General features: G+C 43.7%; 1 protein-coding gene across 7 annotated transcripts in view; it reads right to left on the bottom strand.

Annotated features, from left to right (window-relative positions):
- TCERG1 (transcription elongation regulator 1) overlaps nt 1-21,542 on the bottom strand; it is a 67,557-nt gene that overhangs the window by 25,137 nt on the left and 20,878 nt on the right. For 4 of the 7 annotated variants that reach the window (XM_077326976.1, XM_077326980.1, XM_077326983.1 and 1 more), the window contains 5 exons: nt 19,469-19,531; nt 17,914-18,114; nt 15,714-15,853; nt 14,568-14,656; nt 8,485-8,645 (listed from right to left, as the gene is read on the bottom strand). In XM_077326976.1, coding sequence (XP_077183091.1) covers nt 8,485-8,645; nt 14,568-14,656; nt 15,714-15,853; nt 17,914-18,114; nt 19,469-19,531 — 654 coding nt within the window. The remainder of the gene's footprint in view (nt 1-8,484; nt 8,646-14,567; nt 14,657-15,713; nt 15,854-17,913; nt 18,115-19,468; nt 19,532-21,542) is intronic. The other 3 variants (XM_077326977.1, XM_077326978.1, XM_077326979.1) reach the window with 3 other exon arrangements.

The following is a 21,542-nucleotide window of genomic DNA, read 5'->3' as shown; positions in this document are numbered from 1 at the left end:
AACAAAGCCGTCTCATGGATGGTTAACAAAACAGTAAAACCTCACATAAAATATATAAATATTAATCCCCTGTTAAAAATCTATTCTCCCTGCACCCCCCCCCCCCGTTTGACTAGCTCCCTCTCTGTGTACCATGGGAATCATCTATGAGTGATGGCAGTCCACTACCAGATGATGATCTAACCTGGAGGGGCCCATCCGATCTGAGATGCCCTGGCCTAAACTGCAGATCTGCCGTTTTTCAGGCCCTGCGGTATGCAGGGAGCTCCTGCAGGGCTCTCAGCTCTTCCTGGAGCTCATTTCACCAGGTTGGAGCCAGGACTGAAAAAGCCCTGGCAATGGTCAAGGCCAGGACACACACCCCAGGCGAATCTCCCGGGGGTCAGGTACCACCAACAAGTTAGTGCTCACAGAACGCAAAGCTCTGCAGAGGGCGTAAGGTGACAGGCAGTCCCTCCGGAATGTGGGTCCCAGACGGTGAAGGGCTTGAATTGTGGAGGATCATCGCTGGAGAAGACATCTCAATGTTTTGACTGAGGGACTCCTCTCCTCTATCCTCTATATCAGTGGTCCCCAACCTGCGGTCCGCGGCCCGCTGCCGGGCCGCGAAGGCCATGGCGCCGGGCCACGGTTCCCTCTCCCCACCCCACCCCGCAGTAAAAAACTTCTTACTGCGGGAGGGCGGGGAGAGGGAATCAGGGCCGCGCTTTGTCCCTGCTGCCTTGCTCTGTCTGCCGGCGGAGGCTGTGGGAGGAGTGGCCGGCACAGGTCCCCCCCCCCGGCCCGGCTGCCCTGATGGCGCTCCGGCTGTCAATGCTCCGCAGCGGTGGCTGCTGCTGCCCTGCGCGCCCACCGTTGGTGCGCCGCGGCTCCTGCTCCCGCTGCTGCTGCTGAGAGCGGGTGGGCATCGCTCAGTGCCTGCAATGCTGCCCGGGGTGCGGGCCGGCGCAGGGCACGCATGAAGGCGGCAGCGGCGCATGATGCCCGAGAGCGGGCCGGGGCCGGCGGAGGGCGAGCAGCACAAGCGGGGCTCGGCGGCGGCAGAGGGCGAGGCAGCCCCCAGCGTGCTGGGTGAGTGCGGGAGGGTGCGCGTGTCCCCGGGGAGCGACGGCAGGCAGGGCAGGCGGGACAGAGTCTAGTCTAAAACAAGAAGGGGCATCGTTCCCCCCCCCACGGGGGCATCACTAGAATCAGCAGCCAATTCTCCAGCCTAAAGTATTGCAGCCTTGCGACGACGGCCCATAAAACTACAACTCCCAGAAGGCCTTAAGAGAAGCCGAACGAGAGGGCGGGGAGCTTGACGGTGGCTGCGAAGGATTGAAGGGCGCGGAACGCCTGTCTCCCGCTCTTGACAAATTGGACTCGGCGGAGATCAAATCAGCCAATGAGAGGCGGCTTCGGAGAGCAACGCGGCGCACCCTGGGCTTGGCGCGCGCTTGACTGCCTGAGGAGCCGAGGGGGCGCGGCATAGTCATCCTTCTGGTCCGGAAGGCTTGAGGGAGCGGAGCTCAACGTGCCCGGAGTTCCTCGCGGCTGGCAGAGGGAGGGCGGCCCTTTGAGGTAACAGCAGGTCGCGGCCTCTGGCTGCTCCCACCGCCGGCTGAGAACGGTGTCCGGGTGGCACCTGCCCAACAGGGAACGGGCAAGCCCACTGCAGCCTCCCGGAGCCTGTTCTGTAAAGTGGCCTCTAGTTTTCCCGGGGGGCTGGAGGAAGAGGCCTCTCGCGTGGCTCTGGTCCCCCCGCAGGGGCTCCTCGCGTCTGTGGATCCCCTCGAAAGCTAACCCCAGCCAAGAAGGCGGGGCATTCTCCACGTGCTTTCTCCAGTGTGCATGTTTGTGGGGAGTCTAGTGGTCCTTTTGGAAGGTTAACTTTGGGTATATGTTTTTTGAAATGGCTTCTGTAAGTGGGTGCAGAAGAGGTCGATCTGAATGGACACACTGGGACACAATCCCTTCCCCCAGCTATTGAAAGTCCTGTATTTGACTACACTTCTAATGTCATTCAAATCAAGACAATGAAGACCAAAAGTTCTTATTTGTCCAACAACAACAACAGCTAAAATCCTCAAGATGCCCAGTTCAGTCTGCTATACCATTTGCAAGGGGTGCTCACTCAGAATGCATACATTGCTAGATCATGTGTTATATGTACTGAAATCCGCTGAATTCTGTACCCAGAAACACAGACTTGCAATCACAGGGAATACTACCCCCCCCCCCCACTGGGCCTCAGTAAAATTGTCAAGTGTTGAGTGGTCCCTGGTGATAAAAAGGTTGGGGACCACTGCTCTATATTTCTGTTTTTCTCCTTCTCCCACTTCTTGTTTTCCTAAAAAAAACCCTTTTCTCTTTGGGTTTCTGTGGGTGGGGTGTGTTTGGAAGGGGGGGGGTTGTTTTGAGGTTCATTTGTTGGTTTTACTGTTTTTGGAGGGTGTTTGCCAAGTTGTGGGGGGGGGAGTCTGGTGTTAAAGTGGGCTGGTATTTTTATTGTTCTGGGCCTGTGTTGGTTAATTGTTGATTGAAATTGTTGGAGTTGAATTTTTGCTGTTGTTGCTGTGTTTGGGGGGGTATTTGGGGGGTAGGAGCACGGCGAGTAGAGTTCCTTGTTTTTGGGGTATCTGGTTAGAGTTAAAGAAAGATTGATTCCGGTGTTTTTCCCTTCTTTGTAGGTTTGCATTTGTGTGATTTTTGTGGGGGCAGGGCAGAGTTTGTCTACTGGGGAAGGGGGATCTGATGTTCTTAAAGTGCAGTGTTGAGTCCATTTTTATTGTTCTAGCTCTGTATTGTGGTTTGGGGTGCAGTGATTTTTTGGGCTGCTAGTTTAGCATTTAGGAGTTCTTTGCAGGTCTTGGTTTTGTTGGTTGCCATCTTTGGGGACAGTTCCCTGGGTGGCTGGCTTTTGTTGTGATTTTCTGATTGTATCCTGGAGATGGGGGACTGTTTGGTTCTTCTTGGGGTACCCAATTAGGACTGCCCCTCTAAATAGGCAGTAAAAGAGACTGTTTTAGGAAACATTTTAAAGTCCTACTAGTTTTTAGAATAGACAGTTCCTTTCCTAATTAGCCAGCTCAGGATTGGATTCATAAGAGAAAAGGCAAGTGGGAACACTTAATAATAGCTTAATAATTTAAAACCACCTGCAGGGGCTGTGCCTCTTCTCCACTGAAGGCCAACTTTGACTTGATTTGAAGGCCACCAGTTTCAGGGGTTCTTAGCGGAACAGGAGGGGGTCTTCTGAGTTTAGCTTTTTAAAAACTTACAACTTGTTTCATGTACTGTTTATACATTTTATGTAAACCATCCTGAGCCTCAGGGGAGGACAGTATATAAATATAATAAACAAACAAACAAATAAAAAGGTTTTTCCTCATTCTTTCCTACTCTAGGTTAGCTCAGGTCATTCAAAGCTAGCCAGGCTTAGCATCAGGTGCCTGTAGTTGTTTAAAATCTCCAAGAGAAAACTGGAGCTGAAAACCTCCATAGAAGTCAAGTCAACTTAGGGTCTAAGAAAGCAAAAAAGTAGCTGGGGAGAGGTTTAAGAAGTTTCCAGCCAGGTTTACTTAGAAACAGGTGTCATTGCAGGTAGTGCAGGGCCTCTAGTTTCCCTGTCTCTAAAGGTAGACTAGACACAGTTTGGCCAAGGGTAGCAGAGATGAGTGGAAGGAAGGTCCGGCTAGTGGCAAAGCCGCCAAGAAAACTAGAGGGGTGGAGGGCAGTGAGGGGGTGATGGAAGTGTCCTTCCCCCCACCTGTGAAGAAGCCTCTCTTGGGCTGACCTTCCACCTCTCTGACCTCTGGCCAGAGTGGTGCAATAAAGAGCGCCCGAAAGGCTCTCTTTATTGAGGCGGCAGCTGGGGCGCCCCCTTCAAAGGTGCAGCAGGTAAGTGCTGGCACTACTGCGGGGCCTGCTGATCAGGCAGCCCATCCTGTTACTGCCGTTGCTTGATCTTTCCCTCAGGGTGAGCTTTGTGAACCTGAGTGGCATGTCCTTCATGTCCGCAGGCATCATCATAGGGGTGCAGAGAGCCCTGGGGAGATGGGGGAGCGACTGGCCCGCCAGTCCACTCCTCTTTCTCCTCCAGGATCCAGCAGGCCTGAGTTGAGGGGAAATAGGAGCAGACAGGAGAGGTGGCGCAAGAGGAAATCTCGACCCCTTCCCCCTCTCTCACCTCTTTCTGGCCCTACCTCAGGACACGGTGTGTTCAGCCAGAGCTCCTCACAAGAGGCAGGCTCAGGGGACTTCCGAGGCTTCAAGGCAGCCTGTGGGGTTCTGAGCCTCCAAAGTATGGAATCACTTCCAGATAGTGGAGGGTACCCACTTGGAAGAGTGCCAGCTATGCAGGCAGAAGGTGAGTCGTGGAAGACCAGAGCATCACTACATAACTAGTGCCTTCATGAACCACCTGAAGAGGCATCACCAGGTTGTCCTGTTTCAGGGGAGAGACAGGCTGCAACTGGAGTGCCTGCGCAGGCACTACCAGCCAGTAGCATTTTTAGAGTCTCCCCGGGACCTCCACCTCCAGAGCTCTCCCAAAGGGTTCTTCTGGGAGGGGGGGGGGGAGTGAAAAGAAGGGAAGCTACCATGGTGGAAATACTTGCCCAGTCTAGCTCTGGCATGCCAAAGGGGGGTGTTGAGACAGGGTGCAAGGCCACTAACCATGACCTGGCTGGGCTCATGGCAGTGGGAGGGTACCCCTTTCATCTGGCCGATGATGTTTACTTCTGTCGGATCTGCCATTACATATCTACCTGGTACACGTCTTCTAGTCCTACCATGATTAGCAGGACAGTGTTGACCTCTATTTATAGGGCAGACAGGTGCCACGTGGAGGTAGAGATGTCCTGGGACCACTGAGCTTCTGGGACCATACACTTCACTTTGGACATATGGACATCATTTCATGCGCAGGACGCAAACATCTTGCTGACTGTGCATTGCTGGGATGTACGGGAGGTCCTGGGTGGGGTGGAGTCTATTAGGCAGGGTGAGGGCTAACGGGCTAGCTTTTGCCATGCCTTGCTGCACATCGAGCCCTTCAATGTGTGGCACACAGTGGACAACATTTAGGGCGCCATCACAAGGATGTTAGATGGGTAGTTAGACAGTGGGCTCACCAAGGGATTCTTGGTGACAGATGGTGCCCTAAGCATGACAAAGGCGGTCAAGGACATGGGCCTAAAAGCACATCTCCTGTACAGTCCACCTTCTCCACCAGTTCTTCCACCGAAGACACCGACTTCAGGCATGTCATTGAGAAGTGCCTAAAGATCATGGTGCATTTCTCCCACAGCTCGTACGTCTCGAGGCTGGGGAGAAAGCAGGTCCTGATGGGCGTGCCGGAGCACTACCTGATCGGAGATATAAGTACACACTGGAACTCCACATGTGCCATGCTTGAGTGCTTGGTAGAGCAAAGGAGAGCATTAGATGGCCTTGTCCAGGAGACAAGGATGTTTATGCTTGAGGAATGGCTCACCAACCGAGAGTGGGAGACCATGGCCTAGACCGTGGAAGTTCCTGAGGCCTTCAAGACTTTCACGGAAATGCTCTCATCTGACGTGGCGAGTTTGGTCTTGCCCATGGTCCATAAGGCCCATCAGGTAATGGCCCCCTTTATGGACCCAGCTAGAGGATGTGCAGGCATAGTTCCAGCCGTGTGAGCGCTTGCACAGAAGCTCATGAGAGGGCTTGAGAACCGCTTTAGGCCCCTATGTGAGTCAGAGCCATACAAGGGTGCAGTCCTGTGTGATCCGCATGGAATGGGCAGCATTGAAAAGAGGGAGACGAGCCTTCCAGAATGGTGCAAGACTAGTCTGGTGGATGTCCAAGGAGGCTGAGAAGGCAGCCCAGGCACGGGAGGAAGGAGCCAGCATGTCTGCTGCTCCTCCCCCAGGTCCCTCCTGGAGGCTGGCATCCCTGCACCATAATTGGTACTAGTAGTGTAGGGAGATTTCCCCCATTCACACCCTTGCAGGGGGCCCCTCTTCTCTCCAGTGGAACCCAGGGGAGCTCTGAGTGGACCTCAGTGGGTCTCCAGTTCGCACCTGGAGATGACACCCAAGCATTGCTTAGTTAGTGAGCTACAGCTGTCCCTTGCAGCTCTGGCATGCAGTGTCCCTTTTCCCCAGGAGAGGTGATGGGAATGGGAAGAACTGCTCTATGTGTGATGAGCAGCAATTCCCATCTATTCCCATCATCTCCTGCTTGGAGGGTGGTATCTGCATCCTACACCTGAGTGAGAGTCCCTCCCCTGCTTTACCTCCTTTCCCAGGGGCTGAGAGGGGGGAGTGGGTATATGTAACCCCCCATACTTCCAGGGTAACTCAGGGAGGGTCCTCCCTGACTCCCCTCCAGGTTTTCAAAGAGGTGCTTCCAAAGAGGCAGAACGACAATACTTTATCTGCAAAAAAGCTTGCTGATGCCTCACAGTTCAGGTCCAATTTACTAAAATTTTGGCGCTTCCCTTGAGGGTGGTAAAATATCGAACTACCTTAAACAATTGAGCTGGGTGAGAGCTCATGGACACAATTTCCATGGCAAAGAACTCATGCTTAGCCACTTTCACTGCCATCTCATACGCCCTCCTAAGCATGCGATAAGATGTTCTTGCCGCTTCATCCTGGAAATGGTTATAAATAGTCCTGGAAGTGGTTATTTACACACAAAAATTAGCTAATAGTTATCTCTCTCTACCATGATAATTGATTTGGTAAGAAAGGATGTTTGAAGAGGGAGAAGGGCACTGAAGCTAAAAAGAAAAATGACAATTTCAAAGGGAATCTTTGAGAAGGTCTTACATTAAAAGGAAGGGAAATATACTGTAGATGTGCCTGACTCAGCTCCTTGAGGTGAAAGGACTTCAGAAGCTTCCTCCTGGAAGGAGGTCAAGACTCAGAGCAGATGCTTTTTAATCTTAGAGGCAGTATTCAGATACCACCTGCATACACTTTCCAATAAGGAATGTAAGATTCCAAATGGAACCAGAAAGCCTTATGAACAAATTATGGCAAAACTGATCCTCTGTCCCTGCAGAGCTATCAAAGGTATTGAGGGTCACCAGACACGTGAAATGCTTTATCCAACACTTGTAAAGGACAACAGTGTGCTGTTCAGAACACCTCCTGTTCGTTCACTTAGATTGAAGCTAGGGACAAAGTGGTAGTATGGTTTATCTTTTACAGCAACCTGCTTTCCATCAGGAGCCAGACAGATTCTTTGAAAACGTCCAACAAGGATCATGAAGACCCTATGCTTGCTGTCTGTACCCTAAAACCTGGTATCCAGATGTACATTGCCTCTGAAGTTCCATTAAGCTGTTAACAACCATTGACAAACCATGAATTTGCCTAGTCTAATCTAGAGGCAAACAATCTCTTTCAGAAAAAAATATTCTGTACAAATCCTTCTACAGTGGCATAGTTATCTAATAGTTTATTATTTCTTCATTCTATCAGGGAGTGATCAAGATTAGAGCCAGGTCCTCCATATCATAGTGTCTGGCAGTAGCCTCCCATATGCACTATGAAAATATTAAATCTCAACAGTATAAGATTACCATTCCATTGTCTTTTAGTCATTTGAACCCAAAATACTGGCTTGGTACTGTAACCAGAATGCTAAAGGAATTCTGATCTAGCACTTTCAGTAATGAGTATCCTACAAAGTAGTCCTAGTAATGCTATTGCAGTATAGGTTAGGAGAGTAGGTCATAGAATTCTCCTTTTCCCCACTTTACTATCCTTTACAACTTACAATCTTTGCAGAACCTGCACGTGGAGCTGCACAGAAACCATGAAGATGAACAGGGGTTGGTTACAAGAGCCCCAAACCAATCCGTCATACAAAGAAGTCAAGTTGGCCTTGGGACTTCTCCTGAGGGGAAAACATCTCCTCATGTGCCCTAGTTATAAAATATGCTGAACAAAAGTCTAGAAGCCTAGTGCTGAAGACACACACAGTATGTGGTTCCCAATGTAGTATAGAAGTTAAAAATGCAGAACAATTGGGGATATCAAGGTTCGAATCTCTGCTCACTATGAACACTGGGTATTCCACTCTATTCAGCATGCTCCCATAAAGCTATAAGACCTCTAATCAGTAGGCTTACTCACCATCTTCAATTTCACACACACACAAACACTAACATTTAACAACTCCTGTGACTAAAAAGGAGAGAGGGGACTAGTCTGCAAAAATCCAAATTCAATTCTATTACTGGTCTCAACCAGAGTCTGTCTTTCAGGATTCTGCCTCCTAGTGGACAGGGAAGAGAACATCAGTGGGAGAAATATGTTGCCTATCATGAACATAAAAAATGTGAAATTAAATTCAGTTGAGCCTAAGTCGCTACAAACTCTAACATCTGCTTTGACTATGCCCCTTGCTTCAAGGTGAGCATCAAATTGGAACCAGTGAGAAAACAGATTAAACTTACACATTACAATATTGAAGGGGAAATCAATCTAACACAGATTTTGTTCTTACTTGTTTTTTTTCCTTCATCCATTCCTTTTTTGTGAGGAGGCTCTTGAATAATTTTGTCCACATCTGCTCTTCCTATTAGGTCATCTGGTCGGTCCCACATAGACAGTCGAGTGGTAGGGTTATAAAAGAAAACTCGCTCGTCACCAGTCCATACAACGCACCTATGGAAAAGCCATAAATCTGTTTACCTGTATTCTGTGTTTGATTAAAAGCAGTCCTGGACTGAAAGCAGTCCTTTGGATTATAGCCATGGGCTTAAGATCCATCACTGCCGGCACTCAAGCTAAGTAGAACTTCATATTATGAGTTAGGGATAATTTTGGTCTATAAACCTATACAAGAATAATCAAGGTGGGTCAAAATAAAAGTCTAATGCTGGTAAGAGTACAAGGAAAAAAGAGAAAATCAATTCTGAGGAGGAACTAGGAAAAACTTCATTTTGCGGGCATGCTTCTGAAAACATGTGATCACTGCAGTACAAACAGTCAGAAAAAGGTGCATACTGTTCATGATCAAAGTCCTAGTTCTGTTCCTTTAGATCACCTGATTAATTACTTTGAAGTCTGCCATAATTATTTCTCTTGGTAGATTAATCTCTCTGCCATTATTTCATACCTTACTCTTTAATAGGTCTGAGGAAATCAGCAATATGACCACTCAAGCCAATTCCTTCCATGTATTAGTACAGGATTGGGGGAAAAGAACCTTTTGGTAGGCAGCTCACCTGCTCACAATTTCATAATGAAATTAGTGGACCTCACTCAAGACAGCTCACAATTTTCCCTTTTTGAATCAGTGAGTAGAAAGGGAACAGGTCTCAATAGAGGCTCCCTCTGAATTCCTCTGTTTTTTTCTGGCACAAATCTTTTATAGTATTTTCACAAAACCCATTTAAGACATCTAAACTGAAACTGACCTAAAGGGCAATTCATATACAGGTTCTAGTGAGATGTCTGCCACAGCTAATTCCTCAGTTCTTACTGTTAGTTTTCCTGAGAAATTTCCTACTCAGAAATTAGTAAAAGTAGCTCCATTTACAAATATATAAATTTATAAATTTATAAATTTATATATATATATAAAAAATTTCAGGCCAACCCTCATCCTGACTAAATGCGATGTTCAACAAAAGCTATGCAGATAAAACTGTGGTACAAACTTGTATAATGCAACTTGCTGTTGAGTCATGGGAACGAAGATGCTAAATCCAGATTAGAATCCAGTTACACTTTTTGGCACACTAGGTTAATATTCCAGCCAATGTTCCCTCTATTTTTTCCCCATACACTGTGGAGCAGTTCACATCCTGAGCAAAATATAACTGCTGTAATCTTTAAATGGGCAGTGGGAAGTGCTGAACAGGGCCAGCTACTGATGTGCCTTGAAAATTGTGATTTTGTCCCTGTGATCCATGATCTGATTGTATCTAACTTAAAAAAACTGTAATGCACTTTATGTGAAAACTGTTTGGAAACATCAAATAATTCAATACACAGGATACTGAATATAGTGACTATATCTCTCGTGCTGAAAGATCCAAGTATCTCTTGCCAGGCATAATTCAAAATACTGCTGTTTACTTTTAAATCCCAAGTCATCTTGCGATGGTGTCCAGCACACCACACAATCCCCCTTTGAAGCTCTCTATGCCTAGCCCACAGAGGCAACAAGGGTGTCAAACAGTTTTCTTACAATGGTACTTTGGCTTTGGAATCTAAAGTGCTTTGCCCTGTTAAAATGTTTTGGAATAAATGGTTGGCGGCTGGTCATTTTCAAATTTTCCTGGATGAGGAAAATATTTGAATCTTTTCCACTCCGGTTTTTGGCCTGTGAGATCCTACGAAGTCCCATTTTATCCTCTATGCCAGACTTTCTCAACCAGGGTTTTGCAAAATAAACAGATGTTTATCCCTCTCTTAACTGTTTTTATTATATTGCCCTGTTTAACAGGGTTTCACTTACCTGTAACTGTTGTTCATTGACATCTTGTGTGCAGACCCATGTTGGGACTGCGCAAGCACAGGCCAGCCAAAGTCTTTTCTAGCTAAAGCCCTACAGGGGGCACTACCGCTCCAACACAGTGCGCATGTTTGCAGCTTCCCACCCAAATGCACACGTGATATGGGCGGAGCGCCCCCTCAAGCCTCAGCTCCAAACTGCCGCCGAGACCCCAAGCTGAGACACCAGCCGAGACCCCAAGATAAAAAGGGCTCACAACAGGGACAGAAGAAGGAATGTGTGTCTGCACACAAGACGTCAATGAACAACTGTTACAGGTAAGTGAAACCCTGTTTGCTGTGCAGCCCCAAATTGGGATCTTCATGATCTCAATACCTGTGGAGGTGGGCTGAGCCTTTAAGAAAAGACTGGAAGACAGCTCTCCCAAACCCCAAATCCTTTCTATCTTGGAGGCTGATAGCATAGTGTCTCATGAAGGTTTCTTCCCTTGCCCAGGTATCTGCTCGACAGATTTCCTTCAAGGGAACATTCCAATGAAAAGCTGCTGAGAAGCCCATTGCACGAAGAGAATGAGCCTGAACTCCGACATGGCAAGAACTTTTGGAGCCAAATAAGCTGACCTGATTGTAGACACCATCCACCTTGAGATAGTATTTGGAGAAACCTTACAACCCTTATTCGGGCCCCAATAACAGATTAATAAAGATTTTTGATTTTATAAACTCCCATGTTCTACGTAAATAATAAAGGAGTGCTCTTTTAACCTCTTGAGTGTAATGATTTCTTGGAACTGGAAGATGACTCCAGAAAGAAAACAGGTTGAGCCATATGGAAGCTCAACACTGCCTTAAGAAGGAAATGGGAATCGAGCCATAAAATAACTGTACTAGAAAAGAATTGTAGGAACAGAGCATCAGTTCTAAGAGCACAATCTCTCCCACTCTCCTTGCTGAGGTAATGGAAACTAGGAAACCTGATTTAATTGTCAAGATTCCCAATGGAACCGAGTTTGAGGGTTCAAAGGGGAGGTAGCATCATGGCTGACAAAACCATGTAAATACTACTGTGGGGTAACCTTCGGAAGGGGCAGAAACATATTGAGCAAACCCTTCAAAAACAGGATAATTTGTTGAGAGAATGAAGATCAGCCTTGAAACTGATCATGGAATGGAGACAGGGCCGCTAGATGGGTCCGAATAGAGGATATTGTGAGACCCTGTCAAGCCAGGGATAGCAAGTACTCCAAAACCATGGGGAGGGGACAAGAAAAGGGACAAAGTTGTCTGTCACAGGCCCACTCCTCAAATCCATCCCACTTCAAACTGTAGGAGTATTTCATAGAGGGGCATCTAGACTGCAGGAGAAATTCTTTAACCCCTTGAGACAAATATTCAGTTGAGTAACCAGGCTGTCAGGTGCAACCATTCTGGTGGGAAGAATGGGAGCAATAGGAAGGAGATTAGATCGGGATGTTGTGGGAGCAGCATTCAGCGACCCTTCAAAAGGGTCTTGAAAATGTTTATCAGATCCCTTCTCAGTCATCTCCTCTCCAGACTAAACAGACCAAGCTCCCCCAACCCTTCTTCATATGTCTTGGTCTCCATATCCCTCACCATCTTTGTTGCCATCCTCTGAACATGCTCCAGTTTGTCTACATCCCTCTTCAACTGGAGTGCCCAAAACAGAACACAGTACTCCAAGTGAGGCCAAACCAGAGCAGAGTAAAGTGGTACCATCACCTCCCGTGATTTGGATACGATACTCCGTTTGATACAGCCCAAAATCCCATTTGCCTTTTTAGCCACCGAGTCACACTGTTGACTCATGTTCAAAAATAGTATGGTCTACTAAGACTCCTAGATCCTTTTCACACATGCTACTGCCAACCTCCATTAGGAACCTCCTCAATCGCTCCTTTATTTAACAATTCCAACACTTGCGAGTCAAATTCAATAAACATGTTAATGTGCGCTTTGGAACCAGGAAAACAAACCGCTAACAAGTTAAACTCCAAACAGTAACCATGAAAGACTAGAGAGAGGACCCAAGAATCTTGGGTAACCAACGACCAAGAGTCTGTGAAGTAGGCTAAGCAATTCCCCAAAAATACCTGGCCAATAGTTTGGTAAGTTAATTGTCAAAATCTGTTTTGCCCCTGTTGCTGAGGGGGCTAGTCTCGCTGGGGATATTGTTGACTTTTAGGTCGCTGAGGATGTCATTTCTTTTGAAAATTGTGGAATGGTTGGGGAGGACACTGCTCAGGAGGGGGCGGGGGTGAACAGAAATATGGTGTATTGCAACGTTGTTGGGAAAAACAAGGGTGAAAAGAAGGAAACGAGGGGAAAGAGCTGAGAGAACGTGCTGTCTGGTGACTCTTCTTCAAAGAGGACAGGAAGTCGTCACTGGTAGCCGCAAATAAAGAGTCCTTTTCAAAAGGAAGATCCTTGACTTTAGCCCTGGTGTCAAGTGGTAAGGATGTGCCTTGGAGCTAAGAGTGGCGGCGCAGGGTAATGGCTGATGCCACTGCACGGGCTGCAACCTCGGCGGAATATTTTCCCATGCTAATGGCCTGTTTGGATGTCTTAAATGCCTCCATTTGAATGAACGTAGCTAATATTTTTGACTTGTTTGGTAACAAGTCCAGAAATTTCAACTTGCCCTCACAAAAGACCATTTGATATCCAGCATTTATCGCTTGATAATTAGTGATTCAAAAGGAAAGGGCAGTGGAAGAATAGGATTTTCATCCTAAACTGTCCAATATCCTACTCTCCCAGTCCAAAGGGTCAGAATGTTGGCCTTGGCGTTGTTTGATCTGCATATCCGCTAGTACGGTTGATGTGGAGGGAGGATGTAGTGAGAAAATTCGAAGCATCCTACTTTATGGATCCAGTTTCCGTGTAGCCGAAGCTGGGCTTTCCAGATAGGAACTGTGTGGTCTTCAAAACCTTCCGGGATAGGGAGGGAAATGGTTGTCAGGGTATCGGAATATAAATGACTAAGAACCTTGTCCTTCAGAAGAACATCTGTGGATGAGATGCCTGGGTCTAGTGCCTTCACCATGCAGAGAAGCTGTTCTGAATGGACGTGGTAGTCCTTGGAAGGGGAAGCAAGGGAGGAATCCTTGACGGATGTGTCCGGGGAGGGGCTGGAGGCCGTGCTGGGGGAGAGTGGTGGTTGAATGAGTTCACCTTCCTCCATGTCAAACTCCTCAGCCTGGGGATAAGGTTCATCAAAGCCACAGCAGGAACATTTCTTAAATACTGCATTAGAGGCCATATTCAAAACGCAGCACCCCCTGTAGGGCTTCAACTAGAAAAGACTTTCTGTGGCTGGCCTGTGCTCACGCAGTTCCAATGTGGGGCTCTGCAGCAAGACAGAAAATGGACCCGCCCCTTTCACATTTTATGGCTGTTGTATGCTCTTTTCTTATACTGTTCAGGTTTTAGTAATAAAATAAACAAAACTATGGTCTTCTAAGAAGAGGTATTAATAAAATCAAGAGATACTGCAAAGCAACTGTTTCATAGATTAGCTTCAAGTGGCAGGAAGGATTGGCTCCTCTGACCCCTCCAAGTGATAAGCTGAGTATCCACCCCCCACCAATATTTTTTTAATTGGGGAATACAACACTCCCCCTCCAATGGAAAATGCCACCTGAGTTCAAGCAAAATCTCATGTAACCATGGTTGGCACAGAATAACTCCAGAAAGATTGGAGGCTTTTGGCCTTGAAAAATCTACAAGCAGATTGAAATTGAAAGGGAGGAAAAACTTTCCTGTTACCTGCTGCCCCACCTCTGTTGCTTTTTGTTCCCTTTCCCTGCAGCTCTTAGCGCCTCTTTTTTGCCCCTTGCCCTTATTGCTTCACCTACTCTTGCTGCTTTTTGCTCCCACCCACCCACCACTTTCACTTCCTCAGTATTCAGTAGCTATGAATACTGGTGAAGAAGATAATGTTAATCAATTAGTTAATTAACTATTTTTTTGCTTAACTTCCAAATTCTATTATTAATTAGCATACTTATTTGTAGGATTATTAAATCAAAAGTTAATATTCGCAGTATGGGGCAAGAAAAGTTATGCACACACTATTACGTTAGTTTGAGAAAGGTGGCAACATACCAAGGAGTACCAGGAATAGGGGTTGTAGCCACTGGTTTTGCTTTCTGAGCTGCCTTTTCTTCTTCTGTCATTTCTTCCTCTTTTGGTTCCTGGTAGGAAACATAAGGCTGTACAAATGAGTTCTATTCTTTAATCAAGTCTTGCACTTATTTTAAAATAATAATGAAAAAGTAGCATGGTAAGTAACAGAATAAAATGAGATTTTTGCCACACTAAAAAAAAATTACCTTTTAAAAAAGTCTACTCCAAGACACCACTTATGTACATTGCATATATAAACACAATTTAATAAATCAAGATGTTTACTTCCACTAATATTTAATAAATCATTAAGTAATTCCCTAGGAAACATAAGGTTTGTGTTAAGGTTTGTCAAATTATTTTCTATGCCCGTCACTTGCTATAGCAGAAACAGTATCCTTTATCACTTTAGTGCTACCAGCTCAAATCTAGCTCTACTATCACTTTCATTTTTTTATTTTTAAAGTACTGAATTGTAGCTGACAAGTTTTCAGTAGTGAAAATATAGAATATATTGTGTAGACATTATCCCCCCAATGACTGCTTCTGATCAGCCCTGAAACAGAACAGACTTAATATTAGTCTACAGTTCGCATTGTTAATCAGTCACCAGGCAATATTCTATTACCTGTGTCCAGAGAGCACACATTTCCCTCCATCACTGCAGCTTCCTTCCAGCCCCCCACCCCAAATCACTCCTAGGGTTTCAGGAGCAACACAGAGAACTGGCAGGCTGAAGTAAGAAGAGATAAAAAGGAGATAGCTGCCCTCTCTCCTCAGCAAATTGTGTGTACAGGACAGGAAAGAGTGATTGCTATTCCTTCTCTTTCTTCATTTTAGTCACAGCCACATAGCTGCTTCTCCTTGCAGGTCCTGGGATGATTCATTCAGTAGTCATTAAGAACTGCAGTCTTGAAGAGGAATGTAACTACTCTTTATGCATATACAGTGGTAGTAAATTGGCTAATATGCTTTGTGCCCAATTCTGGCAACTACTCTGAGTATGTGACAGAAAATAAATTACTTGCATACTTTTGTTTTGTTTAAAATCAAGTTGATTTAAGTTAGAACTTCTCTCTCTGTAATTGTGTTTCCATCCACCAGAGTACTCAACACTAACTTTACCTGCAGTAGTATTAGGTCTTTTACCTCCTTTATAAGTTCTTTGATAGGTTCTACTTTAGGTTCTTCCTCTTCTGTCTCCATAGGCAAAGGATCTTCAGCAGGTTCCTTAATGCTTTCTTTCATCTTCTCTTCTACTTTTTCTACAAAAGATATATACTTTGATTTTTGTACACAAAATAGTAATTTATCAACAGAAAATGTAAAGTACATTTTAATTCTAATGTTTCCATTTTTGCCAGTGTCAACTATGGCCATATTTTTTATGAGAATCTTCACATAAGCAACATCAGTGAGTTTACTGCCAGGTAATGACCAAGACCTACATATATGGTATACTGCTGAATTCTACCTGAACCTAGTCAAGGAATAGAAGGGATAGTTTGTAAGACAAAGTTGTAGACACACAGATTTTCAAGGTTTAACAGGTCAGTATAAATGAAAAGCAACTGCTTCATGAGGAGTTCCTCCCTGTCACTTTGAAAAGCATAAGCTCATGGTAAGCCTAACCTACCTCATAAGGTTATCAGAAAGATAAGCAAGCAGTAGGTGGAAACAGGAAAGAGTAGGATACCTTTAAAAGGTAACAAAGTAGTAAGATGGCAATACTTTGGATGTGGGAAGAGAAGTCAAACCCAAATTACGCAGTAGTTGCTTGCCTGAGAAAGAAGATAAAAATAACAGAAGTGTTGGAAGGGGAGATGGCTGAGTGGAAAGTTTAGGAGTTCCAGCTTTGTATTTTGGGTGAAATGTCTGAATATTCAAAAAGAAATGCTTGTCAAAGGGAAATATGAGATTGAACAATGACTGAAAGGTTAGAAAAGAAAAACAGTAACAGGTATTACAGCACACAAATGGAAGTTTAAGCTGTAGAATGAGTGAAATGGGAAGATACACAAAGAAAAAGTTACCAAAAGAAACAGGAGCAAACAGCTGAACAGACAGGAAGAGATGGCAGAGCAAAGAATCTCATGCAGAACTTTATGAAAAAAGGGTACCAAAGTGGACAAAATGATCAGTGATAACCCAGGCAGAGGAAAGATCAAGAAAACTAAGTACAGAGAAGTGGATCTTATGTTTCACTACAGAAAGTATAGTTCCATAAAAAACAATGGCTCCACAATAGTACAGATTATTACTTGTCTTCCTCTAAATACACTGGAATTTCCAAACACAGGAACTCAGTTCCACTTTCGGAACCATAATAATTCTAAATGATTAGCCATATTAGTCTGCTTAAACAAAATAATACAGGATTCACGTGAAGTCTTGAAGACTAATACATTTATTCCAGCACAAGCTTTTATAAATCAGATGTCACTTCTTTAAATGCATAGAGTAAACTGAGGAGTCTGACTCATGAAAACTTCTGCCAGAATAAGTTTTGAATAGATTTTATCATGCCATGATCTCTGATAGAGAATATAGCTCTTTTACATTGGGCTTTTATTAAATAATGTGTTGCTATTGCTATCAATCCATACCTGTAGGGATGAAATGGCCAAGTAACTAATTAAACAGTAGCAGTTGCTAATAACTGTATATGGAAGAATGCATGCAAGATCATTCTCTTATTATATATAGCAAGGAATCAAATTAGTAGCAATACATTTTAATAACTGGAGACAATAACATTACTTCTTTAGGAATAAAATAGCTGCTAAACATTTACACAACAAATAAGAAGGAAATGCTGTTTATAGTGGAGTCCTTTATCACTGATGGTATACATGTCTTAATACTAGTTCCTTGATCACTATTCACATAGTGCACTGAAAAAGTATATCATACTGTGAAGCCTGAAAGATAAAATGTTGAAAAGATGTCTTGCTTAGAAGAAGAGATGCATTTTATACCTCGCTTTCACTGCCCAAAGAAGTCTCAAAGTGGCTGGCAATCACCTTCCCATCCTTTCCCCACAATGGACACCATGTGAGGTAGGGTGAAGCTGAGAGAGCCGAGAGAAACCACTCTGTGAGAACAACTTCTAACAGGACTGCAACTAGCCCAAGGTCACCCAGCTGGCTGCATGTGGAGGAGCAGGGAATCAAACTCAGCTCACCAGATTAGAAGCCGCTGCTCTTAACCACTACACCAAGCTAGCTTTCAATTTTCAACAGAATTTTTCACTTCCATTAATTTAGCCAAGTTTTAAAACATCATCATAAGCAGTTTTACCCAAGCTTCAAAACTGAAACCATACCTTTTTCCTTCAGTTCTTGAGGCTTCTCCCATGTCGATTCTAGTGTCCTATTGTTATAATAATAAGTCTTCCCATCTGCCGTTTTGTACTCTGTCCATTCAGAGACTGCTGTTGCTCCAGCCAATGTAGCAGGTGAAGCGGCAATAGCAACCTGAGGATGGATCATAGGTACAATAGGAGGAGCCATTCCTGGCAAGACACCTACATAAAAGGAGTAATAAAAAGGCAAAAACCGATCAAGTATCATTTTTTGTCAAAAGAAACAAACTGAAATAAGCATATATAATATAATGGCTTATAAATAAAAATGAAAGTGTTAAGACAGAAAACTAATGTGCTGTTTCTAAACTGTACCCCCATATTTCTTCCATCTAAATCACTAATGTTTATCAACTGCACATCCAACTAGGAGCAGCACAAGTATTTTATGTGCAATATAAATGTGATATAATTAGTTATTTCCAATCACATATACTGTATGCAATAATGACCACTGAAAGATGGAATTATATATTTTTAAAAGCAGCAAGACTAGATTGAGTTGCACAGAATCACCTCCACCCCCCAAAAAAAATTCTCCAAAGTAATTAGATGTTGCTGTTTATTTATCAAAAAGTCTCTTAACTGGTCCAACAGGGCTGCCCACGTACACATAAGCAAGGCTTCCACAGTGCTATGGAAAGATAATCCAGTGCGCTTACTGAACTCCATCTAACATTTTCAGCAGAAAAAACTAAATCATAACTGGGGATTTAGATTGTGGTCTTAATTAGAATTCAAAAATGAACATTATTTTTAAGGAACCATTGTGATCTTGGGATTTTTACAGACTTGGTTTTAAAGTCTCATAAAGCTTTTTACTGGCTTTAGTGAGTTCTTCACCATTAAGAATTAAATATATTTTATTTCTTTAGTATGCTGGGCATGTGGTTTTTAAAAAGCAAAAAAGTCATGCTATATGAGTTATGCTATAGATCCAACCCATGATAATTTCTATGAAAAGTGCAAAGAATTAATTTACTTATGACTCCTAGATTGTTAATTGTAATACTTCTGTCTTTTAAGTATCATTATATGAAATTCTTTAGATTTCAGGATAATTAAGTCAGACATATTTAGCACAGGCCAACTCTACACTTGCACTTCACTGAAAAGCTAAGGTATTGACTACAGTGTTTTAAAACAACCTTACAATGCACGCTTAAACAAAGACACACATAAACACATACACAAGCACACTAACATGCAAACAGTCAGATTGCTGCACAGGTGTCAGGAGCGAAAAAACAAATACTATGCCTAAACACACAAAAATATATATGGAGATGGAAGAGATTCACATGAATAAAATAATCTGAATTTGCAGAGGTTTTGTATTAGGCTAACACTGCCAATTAATTGGGGGTTGCTTGCTGGCTACATGGAAAGCTATATTTACAGTGCATTTTGGAAATATAGATCCAGTTATTGGGAAAAGCAAATAAAAGGTAAACAACAACATTCACTACCATGCCAACTTACAGACAAACAAACTAAGATGGTTTTAAAAAATTACCGGTCTTGGTGGTAGCGACTGTCTTTACATACGGGCAGCTGACTATTTGCATCATTGCTACACCTGTAAAATGGATAAGCAAGCATGTTGGAAAGCTGCCACTGTATGTCAACTACCACTGGGAATCTGAGCAATATCAGTTTTCAGCTACAAATCTAGCTTTCAATGGCAAAGAGAAAGCAGGCAGGAAAGCCTGAAGCCAATTTTGCTTTAACATTTTAACTAAATGATGCCAGATAAATTTTAAATTGCTGTAATAATCTCTGCAAGGACAACACAATAGTCCTTTTTTTTCTTTTTTAAAGTACTATAAACCAGGAATTTAATTTTAACAGAGATCAGTTTTCCAGACTCCAACACTACAAAATGGACACACATTTTGCTCTCTCAAGGTTGGAACGTATACACTCCTTTCCACTACCACCTGTGCACCTGGCATATAACCCCAATGCAAGAGACTCTTTTGCTGATGCCAGAAGCACCTGCATCTGTGGAATGCATCTTGCATGACAGAAATACACTGACTGCTAGCAATAAAGAACGTATAGGATCCAACATTCCATTTTCAGCCCTGTGTCAAACATTTATGAAAAACAACAGCCCAATCCTATACAACATTAATTTGAAATAAGACTCACTATGCTCAGTATAGCTTATTCCTCAGAATATGTGTAAAGGAATGCAACCTCAAAAATGTATAAATTTGGACAAAGAAAGAATGGCAGCGTTAACTAAACAAATTATCCTAGGAGGCATGGGAGAATTGGTTTGGAGGATTGGGGGTGGGGGAGAGACAAAGCTGAGAGATAAAGTGGGGCAAGTTAAGTGAATACAAAAGAAACAATAGAAAAGAAACATAGAAGCTGAACCCCGGCTCATTAGCAGCCTGTATTTGTTGTTCCTTTTATCTCTTTTCTCACCTCTCCCACTCCTACCCCCATCCAAAGGCCAAATTATAAGTTCTATGAGACTACTAATGTTACCAAGTTATGTCAAAGCTGTTCAACACAGCTAGGGTTTAAACTGAAAAGATATTTCTCATGGAACTGGAAGATATGAGAACCAATTCTGTAGTCAGAACTCCACCTGCATCACATATAGTAAGATCATTTAAATATTATTCCACCTCCTGGCTACTGTACCAATTAATGGGAACCAGTAAATTTATTTTCGAGAACAGAGAAGAATGGCTTTCTAATTTTAAAAATTACACTGAAAGGTATAATGAAGCATCCCACAAGACTAAAATGGGATTGGTGGGAAGAGAGAGTCCATGCAAGAACATTATATGAAGCAATATCACAGGAGGTACAAAGCTTCAAAGCACCTTTCAAATACTGGGAGGGGGGGAGGTGAATGAAGCCTATCAGGTTGTTTCTAGAAACTTTTCAGTCCCATAATTTGGGATAGGCAAAGCAAAATTAAATCATCAAGTTCAAACACAATAAAGCAAAATCACTGTTTATCTAAAAGTGTCCAATACAAAAACGTTAAAATCCTATTAAGGTGTTTTTGTATTGTGTCTTTAAAGAGTCTTTTCTCAAGCTTTATTCATGCATGGAGCAAAATGCACAGCTACTGTTGTTTACATGTGCTGCAAACTTGTAATGAACGCAGACGTTAATGGTGTCATCTATGTTTTGAATATGCCTGAAAGTCAAGGTCAATCTGTTCTTTTAAAGAAATCCAAGGGGACTAAACCTGGGCAAGATTTCAACACAACTGGTCTTCAGAATAAAACAGTAATTTTCTCTGCCAGACCTCATTTTGAAATGTGCAGTTAGCCTTTCAGGAAGCAGCCTATTTTAAAGGCCTGAATTTATCAAGTATCTAAAAGTTCTTCAACAACCTGCACCACAGTACAATGGCCTTGCTTTTCCACTGGAATGTAGAGATCTGCTTAGCTTCAACTCAGAACAGTTCTGTTGTGCATCAACTGAAAATTAACTTGTGTTTTAATTAACATGGTTACAAAACAACCAACCACCACCAAAGAAATGTGGATTTGTTTCTGAAACACTGAGCTACAGAGATTGTGAGCAGGCCTTCCAGTTCATGAATAATATAACTTCAT

The sequence above is a fragment of the Paroedura picta genome, chromosome 3, assembly GCF_049243985.1.
Source record: "Paroedura picta isolate Pp20150507F chromosome 3, Ppicta_v3.0, whole genome shotgun sequence".
Taxonomy (NCBI): domain Eukaryota; kingdom Metazoa; phylum Chordata; class Lepidosauria; order Squamata; family Gekkonidae; genus Paroedura; species Paroedura picta.
This window is presented reverse-complemented; position numbering and strand designations above follow the sequence as displayed.